The sequence below is a fragment of the Heterocephalus glaber genome, unplaced genomic scaffold (genome assembly GCF_053883595.1).
Source record: "Heterocephalus glaber isolate CG9 unplaced genomic scaffold, H.glaber_assembly_v1.0 deba00001497, whole genome shotgun sequence".
In the NCBI taxonomy this organism is placed as follows: domain Eukaryota; kingdom Metazoa; phylum Chordata; class Mammalia; order Rodentia; family Bathyergidae; genus Heterocephalus; species Heterocephalus glaber.
Genome location: NW_028258320.1, coordinates 36,871,722 through 36,896,070, shown reverse-complemented (window position 1 = coordinate 36,896,070; position 24,349 = coordinate 36,871,722). Strand labels below are relative to the sequence as shown.

Sequence of the window (24,349 nt, the reverse complement as noted above, 5' to 3'; positions counted from 1 at the left end):
ATGACCACATTTTACTCCTTAGATTCACCTAGGAATGGCTTCTCCAGCTCTGGACTTCCTTATCTTCTTGGCCACATATCATGGGCTCCTTCTGGTGGCACTGACCTCCACTGAGGTGAAATAATGGTCTGAGCTGACCTTCTGGAACTTGTTTCTGGGAAGTCCCTGGGAGCCCTGCTCCTCAAGTTTCTGAAGCCTTCGCCACATCTTACCATCCTTTGTCCCTGAGGCCTTTTACTGACTTTCACACTTGACCGTCAGATCAAGTTTCTGAAGCACTTGAACCTGTGTTACTTTTACACACAGAAATTGAAATGGCTTTCTCTTAACCACAGAATAAAGCCCTGCTTGATTTCTAGATACATATGAATTACCAAAGTTGAACAAAGAAGACCTAAAAATTTGAAACAGTCTAGTATCAATCAATGAAATTGAAAATATAATTAAAAACTTACCAACTAAGAAAAGCCCAGGTCCTGATGGCTTCACTGCTGAAATCTACAAAACATTTAGAGAGGAACTACTGCCGCTACTGTTTAAACTCTTCAATGAAATTGAAAGGGAAGCAGTACTCCCAAATTCATTCCTGGAAGCAAGTATCACCTTGATCCCAAAAGCAGAGAAAAACCCAACTGAAAAATAGAACTATAGGCCAATCTCACTAATGAACATGGATGTAAAAATCCTTAATAAGATAATGGCAAATAGAATGCAGAAGATCATCAAGAAGATCATACACCCTGAACAAGTGGGATTCATCCCAGGGATGCAGGGAAGTTTCAACATATGCAAATCAATAAATGTAATACACTATATCAATAGAGCCAAGGACAAAAAAAACCCATATGATCATCTCAATAGATGCCAAAAAAGCATTCAACAAAATCCAACACGCATTTATGATAAAAACCCTACAAAAAATTGGAATAGATGGTCGCTACTTCAATCTGATAAAAGCCATCTATGAAAACCCAACAGCCGATATCATACTAAATGGTCAAAAATTGAAATCCTTCACACTAAAATCAGGAACAAGACAAGGATGTCCACTATCACCACACCTGTTCAATATGGTTTTGGAAACATTAGCCACAGCAATTAGACAAGAGAAAGAAATAAAAGGAATAAAAATAGGAAATGAAGAAGTCAAATTGTCATTATTTGCAGATGACATGATACTCTATATAGAAGACCCCAAGAACTCCACCAAAAGTCTTTTAGACTTAATAACCAAATTCAGTAGAGTATCTGGATACAAATTCAACACACAAAAATCAATAACTTTCCTATACACAAACAACAGACTCACTGGGAGAGGAACTGGAGAAACAACTCCTTTCAGAATAGCATCCAAAAAATGAAATACCTAGGAATCAACCTAATGAAAGAAATCAAAGACCTCTTCTCTAAAAACTATAGCACTCTGAAAAAAGAGATCAAAGAGGATATCAGAAAATGGAAAGACATCCCTTGGTCCTGGGTAGGAAGAATCAACATAGTGAAAATGGCCATACTTCCAAAACTGCTATATAGATTCAATGCAATCCCAATTGAAATCCCAGCAGCATACTTCATGGACCTTGAGAAAACAATTCAAAGATTCATTTGGAACAAGAAGAGTCCCAGAATAGCAAAAGCAATTCTAGGCAACAGAGACATGGCAGGGGGTATCACAATCCCCAACTTGAAACTATACTACAAAGCTACTGTGATAAAAACAGCATGGTACTGGCAAAGAAACAGACCTGAGGACCAGTGGAACAGATTAGAAGATGCAGAAACAACACCAGACACACTCAGCGACCTCATCTTTGACAAAGGACCAAACACCCTCACTGGAGGAAAGATAGCCTCTTTAATAAATGATGCTAGAAAATTTGGGTTTCAACTTGCCAAAGACTAAAACTAGACCTATATCTCTCGCTATGCACTAAACTAAAATCAAAATGGATTAAAGACCTAAATATTAAAACAGAAACGCTGAACCAACTGGAACAGAGGTTAGGTAGATCTCTTGAAGACATTGGTGTAGGAAAAGATTTTATGAAAAAAACCTCAGTTGCCTATGAACTAGCACAAACAATCAACAAGTAGGATCTCTTCTTACTAAAAAGCTTCTGCACAGCAAGAGAAACCACCAGCAGTGTAAAGAGACAACCCACTATTTGGGAAAAAATTTTACCAGCTGTTCCTCAGACAAAGGTCTACTGTATAGAATATATAAAGAACTTTAAAAAATCAGACCTCCTAAATGTAAAGACCCAATCCAAAAATGGGCATCTGAAATGAACAGACATTTCTCAGACAAAGAAGTAGAAACAGCAAATAAACATATGAAAAAATGTTCAGGGAGAGATGTAAATGAAAACAATGCTGAGATTCCACCTCACCCCAGAAAGAATGGCTGCTATCAAGAAATCAACCAATAAAAAGTGCTGGCGGGACTGTGGGGAAAGAGGAACACTGTTCCACTGCTTGTGGGAGTGTAGACTGGTGCAACCACTGTGGAAATCAGTATGGAGATATCTCAAAAAACTAGGATTAGAGGTCCCATTTGACCCAGCTATTCCCCTGCTGGGTATCTTCCCAAAAGAATTAAATGAATCCTACCACAGCGATATATGTACATCCATGTTCACAGCGGCACAGTTTGTAATAGCTAAAACATGGGAACAACCCAATTGCCCATCAACTGGAGACCAGTCTCCAGTAAACATGGTTTTTTAAAAAATAAAATGGAGTACTACTCAGCCACAGAGAATGAGAAACTAGAGACATTTATATCTACATGGATGCACATTGAGGCCATACTCTTACGTGAAATAAATAGGACACATGTGTAAATACCAAATAGTTTCTCTGGTGTGAGAAATTGAAAGTGTAAATAAGGATCAAAATGTATAATAGATACTGTGAAATAGGAAGAAAAGGTCTAAAGGGGAAGGGGAAGTGAGAGGTAGGGAAAGGGAAAGGAATAAATGTGAGAAAACAAAAAATCAGAAACAAAGTCTGTAAATAGGGAGGTGTGGAGGCTTCAATGGAGGGCAGGGGAATGGGGAAAAAATTAGGAATCAAGATATATTATGTAAAGGCACAAATTCCCAATGATGAATGTCAGCATATTTTATACATAAAATGTACCAATAAAATTAATGAATTAAAAAAAAAGGCAAAAGTCCTGCTTCTCAGCTTGGCATCTAAGTCCCTTCACTGAAGACTCCATTTACCGTTAGGATCTGTATTTTCTACTCCCAGACGCAGAACATCTGTTCCAGCCAGCAAGCCTAGCCATGATTTCCTGAGCACAGCTTGTAAATTCTGGCTTTCCATCTTTTTTCATTTAGCTCTTCCCAACTGGAAATTTCTCCATGTCCTAACTATCTACACATTGCCTGTTTCTCAAGCAGCATAAATCTCATAGGTTTAAGTGGCCTTCTTTGATGCCTCTTGCCTGAATTCCTCCAGCTATTATACCTGTGCCATTTTGCTGGATGTTTTAGACTAATGCTCTACATTTTAAAGATTTATAGACTGAAATCCTATGTTTTAAACTTCATTGCCAACTGTGCATGGTAGGGGATACAATTTACACAGCTTTGATTTTCTTAGAGGACCAGGCTCAAAGAAATTGACATGAGATTTTAAAGCACAACAATTTAGAGGAAGTCCAAATTTTGGCTCCACAAGAACCTTGAACAGATTAAGCCTAAAGTCTAAATTTTGGAAAATTGTGGGATTATAATTCTTGCTAATCATTGCAAGAATAAAAAAAGAGGTGGCAAATGTGGAGAACTTGGGTTTTATCAAGTTTCATTACCTACTTACTGAATGGAATATAGAAGTTTAATAAATATTTTGTTGCTTGACATATAGATACCTTTAAACAAACTCATATGCTTTAGTTCCAATATTCAATAAAGTGACACGCTCTGAACTTTGGTTAGAGCCACTTTCATGTTATGTGTTGTAGTCTTCTTAAAGTAGCACCTGCTGTGACCAGGCTTTTCACAGACCTCACTCAGAATACAGTCCCCCAAGTCCAAATGCTAAAAAGAACAGAACTCTCATTCACAAGTACACTTGTAAAAGATTTGAAATCTGCTTGAAAGAACTGTGTGTGGTTTGTGATTATAGTTCTGGTGAATTCTCCATACTCTCTGAGAATCAACTAAGCATTTGTTAGTATGGAAATCAAAGTTAGCACCTAAATCCAAGTAAACTATTGAACCAGACACTTACGTGACACATTATTTGAACATACTGAGTACTTCCTCAAATCTATTATTCCACTATATTGCTCCCACAAACATAAAGAAATACTCCAAGAACAGCCAACAAAAATATGTACTATTGGGAAGTAAAAAAGTTATCCACAGTAGAATGGCCTGAAATTACCATTCTGAAACATTTTCATCAAAAAAGCTGGACTGGGGGGTGAGCTCAGAGGTAGAGCACTTGCCTGGCATGCCTGATGCCCTGTGTTTGATTCCTAGCACTGCAAAAAACAAAAAGATAAAACAACAACAAAAATCTGACTTATGCAAATGTTGTTCTCTCTGTGTGTGCTTAGTCTCTGTGTTACTCTGACTGGGTGACTTACAAAGAAATTAAATTGATTTCTCACAGTTATGCAGGCTGAGAAGCTCAGTATCACTGTGCTGGCAGCTGGTAGGTGCCTTCTGGCTGGGTTATCCATAGTGGAAGCCAAGAAGGTGAAGGCCAGACACATGGCTTTTTATAACAGTGTTGTCACAATTCTGCCTTCCAACTTCCCCTGGATACCCTTCACGATTCTCACCTGCTCCCAGGTTTTATCAGATATTCTACACTGTGAATCTCAAATCTCTTCTCTTCAGATCTTCGAATGCCTAGTAGCCATGTCCCACCCCCAAGCCACTAGAACTCAGCCTGATCAAGGTGGAATTCAGCTTCCTGTCATCACCCCTGTTCCTCTTCTCAAATTCTTCACTGCTGGCCTGAAGATTGAAGAAATTCTCCTGCGTTAGCCTCCCAGCACTGAGATTATGGGTGTAAGGAACCACACCCAGCTTTTTTGTTTTTTTAAGAATCAGTCTATCATGAAAACCTGTTAAATGTAGCTAATAACTCTCAACCCATTCCGCTACTGTTAGTTACCTAATTATTCCCAGGAACCTCCTTGACACCCTTCAAACTGGACTTGTCTCTCATCAGGCCACTATACTCTGCCAGCAAAATGCATTCCCCCAGTTTAAAGTCCCTGTGGCTTTTAGGGTAATGTCTAAGACTTCACATTGGGAGCACGGCAATTTTTCCACTTTACCTACCACCCTTCTCAACTGTTCCACACACCCCAGGCTCCTGCCCCAAACAAGCCATTCCTTTTCACGCTTTTAGGCCTTCTCCTGAATTAGCCTTGCTTGGAATGTTCTTTCTAGTGTTTACTCAGTTGCTCAGTAAGGTGTGGCGTGCACATTGCAGTGAGGACTTGGTTAATCTTCCAATCCACAGACTCAGTAACTTCCTCTTTTGACCCCATAGGATCCTGTTTGCACTGATCAATTATTTCACCAATTTACCTACTTGCAAGATTCTCAAGGGGCACTTGAAGATACAGATTCCCAGGGCCCTCTCCAAGGACTTCTAATTCAATTGGGCCTAAGAAACTATAGGGGGTTTTGTTATTGTTGTTGTTTTTTAAAAATGCCTCAGGCAATTTTAATGCTTAGGCAAATCTAGGGTGTACTAACCAATACTACAGAGCTTACCAGGAGTTTAATAGCTCACAACCCTAGTTATTTGCTGACGTACTTGCCTACTTCACCAGACAGGAGTTGCTCTACTCACACTTGTCTTTGAATCTTTGGGCCTAGAATATTGTGGAGGCTTAAAATTTATTGACTGAATGCTAAATGTTTTCAATCAAATGAATATGAGATATTCACAATATTTCCTGAATTTTGTTAGTTGAGTGCTATCATAAGAGGTGGAGAGCCAGGTGCTGGTTTGGTCTTGAAAGAAAATGAGTGCCACTGTGATAGGATTGTTTTGTTTTGCTTTCCAAAGATAGTTTGGGCTCTAGAAAATGTACACTTTGCTTATCCCATGACACTTCTTTATTCTTGGAAATTATCTACCTCAGATCCTTTCCTGGGATCCCTCCCTCTCCAGGGATTGTCAGGCACCAGCTGTGTTCTAAACCTTTGGTTTGACACTTTCTCTTTCTCACCAATCAGCTCTGGCACACTGCTTGGTCGGCCTCCCTTTGTAGTAGTTCCTGTGTCTTTTAATCTCATTTCTCACCACTCTCCATCTTCACATTCTACACCCCTTAGTCTGACCCCTGAAACTGCCCCCAAAACCAAGTTCTTCCTTGTTTCTGGGACTAATCAATGCAAGTCCTCTTTTTGTTATTTAATTAATAAATAATAACCATGTGATGCACGCGCGCACACACACACACACACACACAGAGGTATGTGGAAGATCCTGCTTCTTATCACTCCAGTATTCATCCTTTCCACCTCTGGAAATAGGTAACCATTTCTGTGAAGATTTTTATTATGTCTTATTAGTTTCTTTATGCAAATAGAAGTAAACTTTAAGATATGTATTGCTTAATCCTCCTTTCTGCACTATTAGCAAGGTGTTCCCAGATCTATATTGGTGAGTCTACATTGGTACAGAGAGTTTTCTTAGTCATTTTACCCTTGCATAATGTTCCACTGTATGAATGTACAATGACGTATTCAACTACTTCCTTTTGATGAAAAGTTCCAATCTGTTACTATTACAACAGTATTGTAATTAATAAATTTATACTTAATTTCTCATACGTGAAAAATATGTATATGGGATTACTAGGTCAGATAGTATGGGCATTTGTAATACTGATGGACAAAACCAAACTGCCTTCCATGGAAGATTATACCAATCTATACTCCCATCAGTAACAGATGAGTGTTCCACATTCCCACTGGCTTTGCCACAGACTATTAAGACTTGGTTTTCTGCCATTCTGATGGATGAAAATAGTATTTCATGGAATTTTTAGTTTAACTTTCTATTATGAGTGATATTGCACATATTTTATTATGTTTAGGACTGTATTTCCTTTTTTCCTTATGATTTATACAAGGTCTTTATATATTAGGTAATCCTCCCATCAGTTCTTTGTTCCTTAATTTTGTGAATGATGTTGTTTATGACTGTATTTACAGTGTTGCTTATCAGACAGTGGTTGCAGTTTTAAAAATATAGTCAAATTTATCAATCTTTTCTTTCAACGTGAACCCCAATTTTCTGGTTACTCTGCTTGGAGACAACTAGTTGAGTTGAATGTGGGTACTATGTCAAGCAAGCCAGAAAAACAGACCAGTGTTGGTTAATCTTACAGGGAAGTCTAAATAAGAAAGTGTTTGGGGTTTTGTTCTTCAGATGTTTATATGGTTCTTCAAGCTTTTCCTCTGAAGAAGAAAGAGAATACATAATCTCAATTATAAATTGTATATTAAAGTCTTATAATCTTGCTGTATGAACTTATGATTATATTAATTTATGTTTTGTCATTATATTTGAGAAATAATAAATTACATATCGCTAGGTTTTATACTAGAAAACTGTTATACATTGATTGACTATTGTATTTAATGCTATCATATATGAAAGCAATATAATGGCTATAAATTTCTTAGAAGATAAATATAGGTCAAACTTAATATATATACATATGCACATATATATGTACTTTTTAAGACAGGGTCTATGTAATCCAGGCTCAACTTCAACTCTCTATATAGCCCAAATTGGCCTCAAATTCAAAATCCTCCTGGTTCAGCCTCTCAAGTGCTAAGATTACAGGTGTGCACCATCGTGTCTGGCTGGAATCTATAGTAATTTTTACTTTATAATAAGGTTCTAGGTTATACCTGACTAGTTAGTGGACATTCATTCCTACTTGATCAAATTCAACCCTGTCAAAACTAAGGGAAATAAAGACACATGATTTATTTGATTAGAACCTTAGAGTACATGAAAGGTGAGATCATGTTTAGTAGGGCAGTTTAAATCAGATAATCAAAATAATCATGTAAAGTCAGGTGTGGTGGTGCATACCCATAATTCAGCTGCTTGTGAGGCTGAGGCAGGAGGTGAGCTTGACAATATACAGAGACTCCATCTCAAAAAACATGAAAACAGATGTGGACATAGCTCAGTGGGAAGGCCTTGAGGCCAATCATTACTACTGAAAAAAAAAAAAGATTATGTACCAATAAAAATATTTTTTAAAAATAAAATTGCCTCAAATTCAGGTAAGACAATTGCTCCATCCCCTAGTTTACCATCATTTTTAAAAAGTGAAAACAACTCATTTAGTATTTGAAATCTTCAACTCAGTGCCCTAGTCTATTAAGTAAATTAATCATTTAAAATTCCAAATAAGATAGTATTAGTCACATTACCTTTTTTTAAATATATGAGATTGTATTCCTACCTAGGTTATAAGAATCATCATTTTCCATACTTCTTTTATTCCTTCAATTAGCTTTAAAAAAAATACTCAGTGGGCATGACTTACCGAAGACAGAGCTGGGGGCTGTGGGTACAGTGATGAGAGATAGAAGGCTGTGACTCCTAAGCCACCTCTGAATCGAACCATCATGCCAGAAGGACTTGGCAAACATTTATTGTTGAAATTGTGCTGAAGAGATATTGAACACCTATCTAGAATTGCCAGATTTAACAAAAAAAAATCCAGTATGCTCCATGCAATATTTTAGATATACTTACACACAAAAAAATTTTTGTTTGTCTGAAGTTCAAACATCCTGTATTTTATCTGGCATCTTACTAATGGTTTACTTCTCAGAAAATAAGCCCATACCTTGCATTCATTATTTGTTTAGGCCATTTGAACACTTAAGATGTTTCTCTGTGTCTTTCTCTTTTTCTACTCCACTGATAAAATTCTCTCTCTAGGAACTATTGCCAAAGGAATATCTCTCTTTTCTGGTGTTGATCTTTTTCTTGGTTCCCAACTTTTGGTGCTAAAAACAATTGCATTATGGGAGAACAACATATGGAATCTGTAAAGTCTACAGTTTTACAACTAGTAGCTTTGAAATTGCAGACATAATTTTTCAGTTTAGAGAATTTTTCTATCAAGACCCAATACCCTATATTAAAAGTATTTGGGGCTGGGATTTAGCTCAGTGGTTTCACGGCCTGCTGCTCAAGTGCAAGGACCAGAGTTCGATCCCCTGTACCAATAAAAATAAAAATAATAATAATAAAAAATAAAAACATTTGGCTTCCACACATTACCTGGACATAAGCTGGGAGCAAGTTCATTGGCTTGGAGGTGGTAGCTGAATGGGATACAGAATCCTGGAAGGTGAGTGAAATGCAAGAAGGATTCTTTCAAGGATTGGCCGGGCATAATTTCAGACTCCAGAATGACTGAATTTGGATGTTCTAAACAGGTGCACCCTCCCCCTCTATTAACCAATGAGTAAAAGAGCTATTTTTTTTTTTTTTTGGAAATTGGCCATTTCTCTGCCAGCTGGCACAACTCACTGATTCCACAATAAAAAGTAGTTTGAAGCAGAAAAGGACAAAGTTCCTCACAGGTCAGTCTACAGGTTTAACTTTTATAAAATGTCCTTAAAGAAACAAACATTTCAATCTACCTGTGTATACATACACAATCACTTTTTCATTAAAAAAATATCTTCCATCCAGGTTCCAAGACTGACAGAATTACTTCTTATTTTGCAAAGCTGGAAACAAGGTGTATGATTTGCTTTCTTGGGCTAGAAAACATCTAGCCTCTGACTGAGGCCACATTTTCACTTGTCATCACACCAAAAGCCAGTAATACATTGGCTGATCCAACAAACTTCTGTAGTGTTCAAAGATGTCCAGAGAACAACATGAGAACAGAGCACTTCATACCCTACCGCTAATGGAATTTGGGAATGGGTGACCCTATTTTTTGCCCTAAATTTCTACTCAAGGAGAGGCCAAGAACTGGCCTTCCATAAGCATCCCAATATAGCACTCCTGACACAGGGCTGGGAAACTGACCTCTCTTTTTCACATAAATCTGGAGTCTCTACATAAATGTTTCTCTGGAAGCAACACCAAGAAACATCCATTTGTGAAGATTTTATAAAAAGCAAAATATGAGTTGACATTCTATTCCTACAAACATAACAAAGAAAGCTCTATACAGGAAAAAAAAATCCTCAATCAAGGAGTAAGAAAACAAACAAAAAAACCCCATGGTTCTCAGGCTTCTTTGTACTCCATGTGGCAAAAATGGAGCCTAATAGTAAAAGCCAAAGACATAATAGCAAACACAATGATAAAGCTCTCCTTTGAGGACTCAATTTACTTTGAATATACTTTTGAAATTGGGGAGTGTGGGTAGGGGCACAGCCAGGGCCTATAAAGGGTTTCTGGGGCTCAGATAGGTCAGGTGAACTAATGAGGCCACCTGGAGAACCTTTGCCCTAAGCATAGAAAACCTGACATGGGAACAAAGCTTTGGTCTCAAGGAAAGTGATGAGTTTGTATGACCTGAATTTGTCTCCCAGTCCAGCTTCTGAAGCCTCACACTTGACTCCTTTAGAAAGAGAAAGACAGAAATGGATCAAAAAACTACCTTGCTAATAGTGCAGTCACAAAAGAGTGAGGGTAGAGAGTGAGGCTACCAGGGCTTTCAGCCTGACCACCACTGTGGCCCTGAGGTCCTCTCTTTTAAAGCTGCTCATATCCCTGGTTCCCCATTCTTTAAAAAAAAAATGGATGGAATAACAGCACCTAAAACACACGGTTATTGTCCATATTCAAAGACACCCAACTGCCAGTCCATAATAGGCTGGGTAAACATATATAGTGTCTATAAAATAGAGCCCTATACAGCAATAAGAATGGAGAAAGGAGAACACCACAAAACTATCAGGATGGGCCTTATGGAACTCTGCATCGAGAGAAGACAGTTACAGGAGATCACAGACAGTAGGACTCCATTTATATGAAGCTTAAAAACAGGATAAGCCAAAACTATTTAGATTTCGAAGACTTGGCAGACATCCTGAATGGCTGTGCACTGGACATGTCACACTGTGAATGGGACCTGCTCCCAGGGGACTTAGGAGAAAAACGTTAGGAGGCTGGGATCACAGCCTGAAAAATATGGCTTCTTTTTTGCAACTACAACTAGAACCACATTATGGTCTAATTATGTGGTTTAATGCCCCTAATCCCATACCGTTTCTGCTTTCATGCACAAGGAAAGAGACTCCTGCTGGGATTATCCAGAGTCCAGCCAAAAATGTAACTCCTAAAGGGGAAGACTAGGATTAAAAAAAATTAAAACAGGATTAACCCGATGAGCTGGCTGCAATCATTAAAATCATTGTGCAATCTTTATTTTACTCTATTTTGTTAACAACATGTACTGGTATGGTGTGTTTATAAATAGATTCAAAAAGGTAATGCAGCCTACATATCAATTCTCTATTTTTTTCTAGTATGTGCAAGATATTTTATCTAAATAAATGGAAGAAGCTTAAAATAGATACCTATGAGCCCGATACTGAGGTATTTAAATATCCACATATCCACACAGGAGAAAACACCTTTTCAATTACAGTTATGCAGGAACATCATGCAGCAACCTTGCATACTGATACAAGTTTACACAATTGGGCTGGGGATTTAGCTCAGTGGTTCTGCCACCTGCTCCACAAGGGCAAGGACCCGAGTTCAATCCCCAGTACCAAAAAACAACCAAAAAAAAAAAAAAACCCACAAGTTTACACAATTTACACTATTGAGCTGTTTGCTTCTTGTCGGGTGATGGAAGCCCAGGGAACACAAGGCATAGTCCCTTGGACAAACACTGGAGCCACACTATTAAACTGAAGCTCAAGACATACTTGAGATGCATGTGGGTCTTGGCCTAGTTGCCCATGAGCAGCGAAACAACTTGAAATGCTCTGCACTACTCTCAGAATCTATGGGAAAGCACAAATAGCACCTAAAAGCTTAAAACCCTCTTTTCCCTCTCTATCGGATGGAGAAGAGAGATTCCCATGCAACTCTTCTATTGGCTCACCTCTGCCGAGGAATGTCTCTGGTTGCCTTTGATTTCTTCTATGCTTCTTCGGTAATATTCAGTCCCTTCAGTTTGTCTACCAGAGGAAGACAGACAGAATCCTGCAACCATCTGTACTTTATGTGTGCAGAGGGCCCTCATATTTACACTATCAACTGCATCTTTTCTTGATGCAGACACCTTGATACTGAGGGTGGGGGTTTTCTTTACCATTTTATGCTTGTGTTAGTTTTTAATTTCTCTCTTCCTCTCTCTCTGCTCCCCTCCTCATCCTTCCCTTCTCCTTCCTTTTTTCTCCCTGTTTTGTTTGTTTGTTTGTTTGGGCTGTACTGGTTATCTAACCCAGGGGAACTGTACCACTGAGCTGCCTCTTTGTTTTTCAAATTTTGAAACAAATTCTCACTAAATTGCCCAGGCTGGCCTTGAAAATGTGATTCTCCTGCCTCTGCCTCCAGAGTAGCTAGAATTACAGGCATGTGCCACCTCATCCAGCTATTTTCTTTCTTTTTCAAACATCTTTTTAGATACTATGCTTTATAACTTTTCTCTAATATGAATAGTCTGTGTAATCATATGTGTACTTTCCATCATAAGGACTAAGTTTCAAGCTCCATCTCAAGAATGGAGAACAATTGCTGTGCAGTTGAGATGGCTTCACAGCACCTCTCAGAGTATACTTTTGTTTTAAACTTGAAGTTATTTTTATTTTTATCAATATAATCCATTCACTTAGCATTCTCCAGTTTTACTGAGGTATGATTGACATAGAAAAATGTAATATATTTTAGAGTGTACAGATTGTCTTGTTTAAATGTTAGTTATTAAGTCTGCCAAAAGCCAAAGATCTTCTTGGTTCAATCAGAAAAATTAGCTTCAAGGTGTGCTGGCTAGACTCTGTGTACCTGCCTCACAGCTGTTTCTTTGCTAGTTTGTGCCCACAGACTGCAAGATGGAGAGAAATGTTACTCTGCTCCTTTGTAGACTGCTGGGTCAAACTAAGCAGACATGGGCAGGTTCTCTTACATCGACTGCCTGAGTCGCGCTGTAAGAAGAAGCAATCTCTCCTCTCGTCTATGCCATCCACTCAGCAGCTGAGAAGCAGCAACCATGCATGAGTGCATCTCCATCCACATTGGCCAGGCTAGTGTCCAGACTGGTAATCCCTGCTGGGAGTTCTACTACCTGGAACACAGCATCCATCCCAATAGCCAGATACCAAGTGACAAGACCACTCAGGGAGGAGATGACTCTTTCAGTACCTTCTTCAGTGAGACTGGTGCTGGCAAACATATGCCCAGGGCAGTGTTTGTAGACCTGGAACCCACATTCATCCATGAAGTGCACACTGATACCTCCCACCAGCTCTTCTACCCTGAGCAGCTTATCACAGGCAAGGCAGATGCTGCCAATAATTATGCCATGGGGACTACACCATTGGCAAGGAGATCACTGACCCTGTCTTGGATCAAATTCAGAAACTGGCAGACCAGTGCACAGGTATACTATTTCCACAGCTTTGGGAGGGGAACTGGCTCTGTGTTCACCTCCCTGCTGATGGAACGTCTCTCCATTGACTACACAAGAAGTCCAAGCTGGAGTTCTTCATTTGCCCAGCCCTCCAGGTTCCCACACCTGTCATTTAGCCCCACAACTCCATCCTCACCACCCACACCACCCTGGAGCACTTGTGCCTTCATGGTTAGACAATGAGGCCATCTATGACATCTGTTGTAGAGACCTCGATATTGAGCGCCCAACCTGCACTAACCTGAATAGGTTGATAGGTCAAATGGTATCTTCCATCACCACTTCCCACTTCCTTCTGATTTGATGGAGCCCTAAATGTTGATCTGACACAATTCCAGACCAACCTGGTGCCCTATCCTTGCATCCACTTCCCTTTGGCTACATATGCCCCTGCCATCTCTGCTGAGAAGCCTACCATGAACAACTTCCTGTAGCAGAGATCACAAACGCCTGCTTTGAGCCGGCCAACCAAATGGTGAAATGTGACCCTTGCCATGGTAAATACATACCTTGCTGCCTGTTGTATCATGGTGACATGGTCCCCAAAGATTTCAGTGCTGCCATTGCCACCATCAAGAGCAAGCATACCATCCACTTTATGGACGGGTGTCCCACTGGCTTCAAGGTTGGCCTCCCTCTGTGGTGCTAGGTGGAGACCTGGCCAAGGTACATCAGGCTGTATGCTTGCTGAGCATGTGGCACGAGCATGTGGCCCACCTGAAACACAAGTTTGATCTGATGTACACCAAGTGTGCCTTTATTCACTGTTACATGGGTGAGAGGGTGGAGTAAAGGGAGTTTTCTGAGGCCCAGGAGGACATGGCTGCCCTAGAGATGGATTATGAAGAGATTGGAGCAGATAGTACTGATGGAGAGGAAGAGAGTGAAGAGTATTAATCTGTCTGCTGCAAGTTTACACTCTGGTGTCTCGTCTTACACATTTTTTTTTTTGGTTCTGTGGAATTATTTGAGCCCTATACTGTCAATAAAAATATTTTCATTAAAAAATAATAAAAGAAATGGAGGAAACAAGGTTGGCATTAATGACCAGCTTCCCATCATGGAGCCTGGTGGAGACCTGGCCAAGGTGCAGCAGGTTGTGTGTAAGCTGAGCAACACCACAGCCATTGCTGAGGCCTGGACCCACCTGGAACACAAGTTTGATCTGATGTACACCAAGCGTGCCTTTGTTCACTGATATGTGGGTGAGGGGATGGAGGAAAGGGAGTTTTCTGGGGCCCAAACGGCCATGGTTGCCCTAGAGAAAGAATATGAGGAGGATGGTGTGGCATCTGTTGAAGGAGAGGGCGAGGAAGGAGAGGAATACTAAAAATGTCACAAAGGTGCTGCTTTTAAAGGAAGTTTATTCTGTTCAAAACATTGAAAAGTTGTGGTCTGAGCAGTCAATCCATATGTAGCAGTGTATGCTCTCATATACAATTACTGACCTATGCTTTAAAAATAAATGCTTTGTCACCGACCCAAATTGTCCATTTCTCTGATGGGTTTTGAAGAAAGTATTTCCTGTCCTAAATTAAAACAAATAAACAAACTAAGCGACATCTTTCTGGACATAACTATCAAAGTGGAAACTTGGATCAGGTAAGCCAAGTTTTAGTATTTGTGTTATCTTTTTTCTCCTCTTCTTTACCCACCCATTCTCCACCCCTCATAATTTCTTCTCATTTCCTTTTTTCTAATGGACATGGTACTCATTAAAGTTGGACAGAAATGTAAATCTGAATTTTATTGATTGGACAAGATAAAAATTTCGTTTAAAAAGCATGGATGAGGGGCTGGGGATTTAGCTTAGTGGTTCTGCTGCCTGCCTCACAAGCGCAAGGTCCCAAGTTCAATCCCCGGTACCAAACCAAATAAACAAATAATCAAAAAGGCATGGATGAGATTTACATTAAACTTTGTTTCTGTTATTTATAAAGATTTCAGGTTTTTTCTTGTATCCAGAATTCTGGGTTGAATACACACACAATGAAGATAACAAACATTTATTCCACTAAATTGGGTAAAGAAAATGTTGAGAATAAAATTACATGAAAAATAATTCATTCGGGTCAGTAGTGCAGCTGGCTAGGGAATTGTATAAGATATATTATTTATTATGGTCAGTGATTGTAGAGCCAACCCAATTTATCTGAAGGACTCTAAAATTATGAGAATTTACTGAATAGGAATTAAGTGCCACTTTAGTTTTCATCTAAAATAACCAATTTGATTAATGGGAGTTCAATCTATAATGTAAAAAAGAAACTAGACATAAATGATGAAGTTTGGCTGTATCAACATTTCACAAACTGTTTTCTAGAGACTGTACTTTGAATTATTACTATGTCTTCCATGGTGACATGTCAGGGAACTGGGCATGGGGCAAATAAATTTGGAAAATGCTGAAAAAGATTTAGGTCATTATCCTAGAATTATGTTTTTTCTTCAAAAGCCTGCTAATATTATTCCTTTATCTATCTTGTAGACTTTGTGTACTTTTCTTACAACAGCCCCAAACAAGACACAACCCAAATGTCCATCAATCCATGAATAGACAAAAAAATGTGGTATATTCATAGAATGGAATCCTATTCAGCCATTAAAAGGAATGAAGTACACAACATGGGTGAACCTGTTACAACACAGCCAAATCTTGAAAAAATTATGCTAAGGAAAAGAAAAGAAATCAGATACAAAAGACCACATATTATATTATTTCACATTTATAAGAAACATTCAGAGAAGAAAAATATCTGGAGATAGAAAATAGACTAGAAGTTTCTTGGGACTTTGGGCAGGAATGGGAATGTTGCCAATGGGTACCAGGGATCTTTCGGTTGTGATGAAAATATCCAAAAATTAGGTTGTTGTGATGGCTACATGACCCTGTAAACTTACTTGGCATCTTTGAATTGTACAGTTAAAATTGGGTGAAATTTATATGACTTATTTCTCACTAAAGAAAAGAAAATCCTTTCTTCTTTGATGAAAACTTTGAGCTAGCCCATTTTATTCTCTCATTTAGAATCTCTTCAAATTCTTATAGCAGCTCCAAAATATACAATTTTATCTATGACCAAGACTACACATAACAACTCACTGTCAGTTATACCAAATAAAGACTCCTCCTGTTTGGTGATCTCTTTATTTTGATAAGACTGTGATAAACATGATTTGAACAACTTCAAGGCCAGGGCTAAGCTCATAAATGCTCAAGCTGAGACTCTAAAAGTACACAGGGAAATAAATTGTGGCATATTCACATCATGGACTATTTCACAGCAAGGTTTCTCAACCTCTGCACTATTGACATTTTGGGCCTGATAATTCTTGGTTGTGAAGTTGCTGTCCTGTGCCTTGCAGAATGGTTAGCAACAACCTCTCCCCAGCCTACGGGTTGTGACAAATGCTTCTAAATACTGCCAAAGTTCTTGCGAGGGGAAAATCACCCCAGTTTAGAACCACTTTTATACAGCAATGAGAATGAACAAATTCCAACTACTTACAAACAATATGGATAATTCACACAAACATAACTTTGAGCAAAAGAAGCTATACACATAAGAGTGTATAATGTAGAATTCCATTTATAATAAGAGTTCAAAACTGGCAAAATTAATCAGGATGTTTACTTCAAAGGAGACAGTGACTGGAAGGGGTGTCTGGGATTTAAGAAGCATCCTGTTTCCTAATCTGGGTGCTGATTACAAAAGTGTGTTCACTTCATGAAAATTCATTGAGCACCACACTTAAAACAATTTATATATTTTTCTCTCTATATTATATATTATAAATATATTATATTAAATATATTATATATATTATATATTGTAAACATATTACATATTGTAAATATATATTTTTCTATATATTTATTTTTTTCTATTTTTCTCTAGTCTACTTGAATAAAAAGTTTTAAAATATGGGTCATCACTGCTGCAAAAACAAGGGCATTCAAGGTGATGCAGAAGGGGCTCAACACCTTTCTAACAGGATGCTAATTCATTCCTTCATAGGCCCACCATGGCGCCTTCTGGCCCACCCGCAACTGTAAGACAGAAATCCAGTGTGTTCTGTTAATGAATGGAAGCTTGTTTCCGTGGTATTTCATTATCCAGGTGCCAAAGCCAAGAAAGAACCCCCCTACCCCAATTTTCAATTGATACTTACAAAGCACAGACTTAAAATTGATTTCACTGGGAATCAGCTATTGAGGCCAAACAAAGAAAGCCTCACTCTGATGCTAAAGAAAATAATGGTGCCAGTTCTCAAATCTGAGAGTGTAACAAGTCCCCCTTTAGTAATACCAATGCCTAAGGTGACTTTGCTGGCAACTACAGTTGTTTGTTACAATTGTGGAGAGTGAGTTGTGGTGATTAATTTGTGTTCTCCCTCTCAGATGGTATCCCATCTCTTGACCAATAACTTGCTGTTGCAGATAGTAGACCAGATACAGAGTAGAGTTTGTGATCATAGTGACCTTTGATCCAGGCTGAGTCAGTTTACATTGGCCCAGCCTAATAATAAAGCCAATGAATACACACTCTCTATATAACTTAGCTAAAAACTTCAAAGAATCAGGAGTTTCTTTTAACTTTTAAACTTCACATGTGCTTATATGTATATATACGTACATGTTCATAAATAAACAAGAGATAAACAAACAATTTTCCACAAATATCTCATGCCTCTGTACATCTTATGAATGGGGCTGACTGCCATTTATTCCAGACTAACTACTGAAGGATATTTGCATAGTGAACAGCCTTAGAAGCTAGGGATAATGTCTTCTTCTAGAATAAAGGGCCAGTCTGCTCAGTGCCTTTCAGGTTTAGGTTCAGGTGACCTATGATAAGGGTTGTTCTCCTTTGCTAAAACTTACTGAAATGCAGGCATCTATCTAGATGCATCCAAGTTGCTCCTGTGGGAGTTAGACCCAAAGGAAAATGACATTTGTGCTGATACTCACACTGCTTGCTGTGCCATCAGTATTGAGTTCCTTTATTTTTGACCCGTAAGTCTCATGTTTCTGTCAGTATCCATGAAATGATGGCAAGCCAACTTATCAAATCATAAATGGGCTAAAAATCTCAGACTCTTCAAAGTTCTTGACTGTGTACCTTAATTCTATATATATTTTTAACTTTCTGGTTTTTCCTTTTTTCTTTTTTTTTTTTTTTTGGTACCAGGAATTGAACTTAGGACCTTTCATTTGTGAGGCAGGAGGTGGAACCACTGAGCTAAATCCCCCGCCCTACTTTCTGGTTTTAAAAAGTAGATCTTTTACTCAGTCACTCAATAGGATGCTGGAGGCAACAATACTATTTATTGGTTTACTATGTATCCTTCCAGCAATATTGCATGCATTTATGTTTCATTTTCTTTTTTTTCCCCTCCAAAATGTTACCTGACTAAAGATAGTGTTTTGCACTATACCTTTTCTACATAACAAAAGGCTTGGAAACCCTACCATTTTGTTATATTATCATACATCAATCTTTTTTTTAAGAGTTTCAAATTAGTCCATAGTATGGCTATATTATAATAATAAAACTGCACAGTACAGAAATGGTCCTTTTATTGAGTGATATTTAGCTTGGTTTCCAAGCTTTTATTACTAAATGATGCACAAAATAACTTTGCACATATGCCATCTAACAAAATCTCTATAGAAAAAAGTGCTAGAATATGAATCATTAGCTCAAAGAATATGCTTGTTAGTTTTCATTTTATCAGATATTTCCAAACCTCTGCAGAAACTGTATTAATATACATGTCTGCTAGAAGTGTATAAAAATGCCTGTTCTTCCTCAACCCCTTGCCAATACATCATATTGGCTAAAGTTTCTTTTACCTATGCCAAGCAATAGGTGAAAATTAAATCTCACACTTTTAATTTGCATTTCTTATAATGAATGACATTTCTTATAATGAATGAGATTATAATGAATGAGATTTCTTATAATGAATGAGATTCCCACTGAAGGAACGAGATTTTTTTCATATACTTAAGTGTCAATTTTACTTTCTTTTCTGTAAACATCCATCTTTTCTTCACATTTTATCAACTGGATCACAGATTTTTCTTGAAGAATTGATTTATAGAAACTTTGAAAAACAGTCCTTTTGTAGTCTATAAGTTATAAATTATTCCTCAAGTTTTTGTCTATGTCTTTGTTTTATTTTTAAAATTTTATATGTAATTTTAAAAATTATGTTGAAATGTTACAATATCTGAGTTTGTGTCACACTTGGAAAAAATCTTTGCCATTATTTCATTATACTGTATAAGGTTCATGATTTCTTCTAGTAGTTCTATGTTTTTGTTTTGTTTGGTTTTGGTTTTTTAAAAATGCTTATAGCTGGGGTTCATCAGACCTTCATTTTAAAATATACATTAAAATATTTTTCTTTGCTCACAAGGCTATGGATATCTTTGAAACAAGACTATGTTCTCAACTCCTTGACCACATTTTTAAAAAAAATCCTTGGTTCCAGCACCTGTCTCGAAAGTGCAAGGTCCCGAGTTCAATCCACAGTACCAAAAATAAAATAAAATAAAAATCTTCATCCTTTGGTAGGTACTGACCTGTGGCCTTAGATGTAGTGTGGACTATATAGTGAATGTTGTTACCCTACAAAGAACTTATAGATAGCTTTCCAGTGGGTATTTTATTGTACAAAACTTTGAAATTACATATCCTAGAAAAATGAAGATAATCCAGAAAAAGCATGCAGAGTGTCATTGTTGGCTCTGTATAGGAGTGGTGCGAATGCTTGGCATAGTATTCCCTCCTCTTTCAAATCCATCCCAGTTACTAAAGACTAGGCCATTTGACCTCTCATTGATTTCTCATTTTTTGTCCCAAAGTGTCTTGAAATTTATTTTTTATTCTGAGAGTTGTATAGGAGAATTAAAGAGAAGAAAAAAATTTTAACTTCATATATAGGAGTTTTTAAATAAAAATACTTGTAACCAAATTCACTTCAAAATAAGATAGAAGAAAAAAAGAAAGTAAAAGAAATCTTGCTGTCAAAAAAACACACCTGTAAATGAGAAAACCTGTCATTAGTTTAAGAATTGCCATAAACTTCAGTCATCTAATATTTTTCAGCCTAAATATCTGCCTTTTGGTTTTCATTTACTGCACTAAGAATAAATAATCTCTTCTATGAAGACAAGTGCTATATAAGGCAATACATTATTAATTTGTAAACCTAATGGGATAAAGTTGATCAAAAGCCTATGATCAGATAAACTAAGGCAAGAAGTCCATTAGATTAGAGGAAAGGTACAAAGATTATCAGTTCTTTGATTCACTTTAGGTAATTTTAGGTGATAGGTATGAAACATGAATGGGTAGCACATTTTGTCTACGTTTTTCCTAGAAATGCTGGAATTACAGAAAACTATAAAAGAAAGGTAGGCTCATTTCGGGGAATTCTTCCGATGAGGTCTTTAACAGTCAAATCTATCCAATGTGACAAGTGAATTCTTTTGAATTTCTTCCCATTGTACTTTTCAAGGGTCAATAGTGTGGTCTGGAGATTTATAACATCAAGAATTAGAAGTTACCCACTGAAGCCACTGTTCACTGTGATAGGGCATGGGGCACGTTTACAGAGACTGTCACCACAGGCAAAAAACAGCTGACTAAGAAAGGATGGTCTCCAAGCTTTTCCAGAAAGCTGTCTGCTTGCTAGATAATGGTGAAACAGGACAAGAAGGGTTAGTTTTTAAATGTTTCAGCTGGAATAGTTTTAAATATTCTCTAAGGAATGTAGGAGCCATAGAAATTTGCATTAGCTAGTAAATAACCTAACATTTTTTTTAAAAAACCTGGAAAGAGCAAATAGTATACTTCAGTAGAGGAAACCCCTCTGTTACTAACTAAGCAGCAGCCCTCAGGTGTGTGCCAGTGCTCCTGGTTTATATGAGGAAATTAGGCTAGGTTGTGGTGTTTAAGCCTGGTTGAACAGAGGAGCCTCCTCAATAGCTTTTGAAGACTTCAAACCAACACAGATCCATTCAATTAAATGCTCCAGGAGCTCCAATCAAATGCATTTCAGCATAATAAAAGGAACACAAGAAGGCACAAAACCCATACATGCAAAAGTGAATTCTAACTTGGGACTGCCAACACATAAATATCATCAGAAAATTATAGTCTCAGATGAATATTGGCTTCTCTATACATAAATAATAAATATGCTTGACAGTGAAAACAATAAAACCATTCGAGGCATAGAATAATATGAAAGATACTGTGTCATTAACTTGTGGTAACATTTGTACTTTTTATCCAATTTCAAACTTATGAGATGAGGATATATCATGTTTTTATAATTTAAATACTCAAATGTTTTTAATATAAACTACAATCCACAGTATGAGGTTATAAGTTTTAAATTTCTCACTGAAAAATATCAAGAGTGTAACACTGACCAGGTGCAAGGGCACATGACTATTACAGTATTCAGGAGGCTAAAACAGGAAGAACACAAGTTCAAGGCCAGTTTGGGGCTGCATAGTAAGTTCAAGGCATAGTGAAACCCTGTCTAAAAAAAGTATAACATGGTATAAGCCAAGAGATTATTTCATGGGGACATACACACTCTTTGTTTTATTAGAGAGAGAGATAATACTAAATAGCAGCCAGCGCCAATGCCATGACTAAGAAGGCAGCATAAATCAATTCTTATAAGAGATTCATTTGAATAGGGCCTTACATAAATAAACCAACCCCCTCAAACAGCTTGCTATCCTGAATTTTTAGCCAGCAGGAGATGAGTCCTTAAACTACAGATCCTAGGACTGGGCCTTATAAGAGGAGCCAATGAACCTGCTGAAACTGTATGTACAATGTGTTCCTGTGTGGGTGTGTTTGCACAGAGATGTCTTACCCTTTTTTTAAAAGCCAAGAAACCTTTCAGTAGCCTACGAATTCTTTTTCAGAAAAAAAACATTTTTAAATGCATGAAACACTTTGGATTGCAAAGAAAAAAAGAATTATAATGGGCTGGAGATTTGGCTCAGTGGTTCCGCCGCCTGCCTCGCAAGTGCAAGGTCCTGGGTTCAATCCCCAGTACCAAAAAAAAAAAAAGAATTATAATTATCAAAATGGTTTTGAAAAATTCAACATCACTGGTCATTCAAGATGCAGATGAAAACAACACTGAGATTCCATCTCACTCCAAAAAGAATGGCTACTATTAAGAAATCAACCAATAGCAAATTCTGGCGGGGCTGGGGGAGGAAGGAACCCTTCTCTACTGTTGGTGGGAGTATAGACTGGTGCAACCACTGTGGAAATCAGTGTGAAGACTCCTCAAAAAACTAGGATTAGAGGTCCCATTTGACCCAGCTATTCCCCTGCCGGGTATCATCCCCAAAGAATTAAAAGAATCATACCACAGTGATATATGTGCACCTATGTTTATAGCAGCACAGTTCGTAATAGCTAAAACTTGGAAACAGCCCAAAAGCCCATCAACTGGTGAGCGGATAAAGAAGATGTGTTTTTTAAAAAATAAAATGGAGTACTGCTCAGCCATAAAAAAAGATAACCTTGAGAAATTTATAGCTAAATGGATACACTTTGAGGCCATACTCTTAAGTGAAATAAATAGGACACACGTGTAAATACCGAATCATTTCTCTGGTGTGAGAAACTGAAGGTGTAAATGAGGACTAAAATGTATAATAGATATTGTAAATAGAAAGAAAATGTTTAAAGGGAAAGAGGAACTAGGGAGGGAGGCAGGGGAAAGGAAAGAAGGAAAAGAAAAAACTTGAAAGCAAGAAGGAAAAAGTGGAAACAAAGCTGTTGTGCATGGGGGGTGGGGGTTGAATGGAGGGCGGGGGAATGAAAAAAAAAGAATCAAGATATATCATGTACAGGTACAAATTCTTAATGATAAATGTGATCATAAGGTATACCTAAATGTACCAATAAACTCAATAAAAATTTTTTTAAAAATCACAGCACAGTAATAAAAATGCTCCTTTATCAACTTTAGATAACAAGCTCTAGCTGTCTAGATAGATGGCTATAATGACAATCTTAACTCTGTAGTAACAGTGAGTTACAAGATACATTAAGGACAGCAAATGCTCATGAATCAGAAGTGGATGAGAAAAAGAAAAGAGAAAACAACCTAGGGGCATAAAATAAAACAGTCTTCGGCATACACAGTAGCTGATGCAAAAACTGAAAGTAAACCACAGTTTCATTTCTGAACGGTCTGGCAGGCATCTGGGAGGGAAAACATGGGAAGTTCAGTTACATTATTATTTGAGAAAAAAAATCTTAGAAAAATATAAACTTTTTGGTACTAAAACTACACAGAAATTTTTCCCATAAATCTTTTTTTTTTTTTTTTTTTGGTACCGGAGCTCGAACTCTGGATCTTGCACTTGCAAGGCAGGCGGCGGAGCCACTGAGCTAAATCCCTGGCCCTTTTTTCTTTTCTTTTTTTCCCTTTGGCTCTTTATCAAGAGAATATTATAATTAATGAACAATAATCTTAATACCATTTCAGTAGACATAACAATGATGTCCACAGAACTTTTAAAAAATATTTTTTAAACAAAACAATGCCAGTACAGTAAACAAGGAAGTGGGGCTCATGAAATACAGCAAGGGACTTGGCTATTTGAACGCTAACACACCAGGGACACGCTGACAAGACAGGGGCCTTGACATCGGAACTGAG

At 37.7% G+C, this 24,349-nt stretch overlaps 1 protein-coding gene across 6 annotated transcripts in view; it reads right to left on the bottom strand.

Moving 5' to 3' along the window:
* Window positions 1–24,349, bottom strand: part of Papss2 (3'-phosphoadenosine 5'-phosphosulfate synthase 2) — a 76,846-nt gene that overhangs the window by 39,689 nt on the left and 12,808 nt on the right. For 2 of the 6 annotated variants that reach the window (XM_087184859.1, XM_087184860.1), the window contains exon 1: window positions 12,104–13,442. The exons of 2 other annotated variants lie outside the window; for them this stretch is intronic. In XM_087184859.1, coding sequence (XP_087040985.1) covers window positions 12,104–12,316 — 213 coding nt within the window. In that variant the 5' untranslated portion in view covers window positions 12,317–13,442. Of the gene's footprint in view, window positions 1–9,303; window positions 9,474–12,103; window positions 13,443–14,139; window positions 14,348–24,349 lie in introns of those variants that run through there. 2 more of the 6 variants (XM_013077210.3, XM_087184861.1) reach the window with 2 other exon arrangements.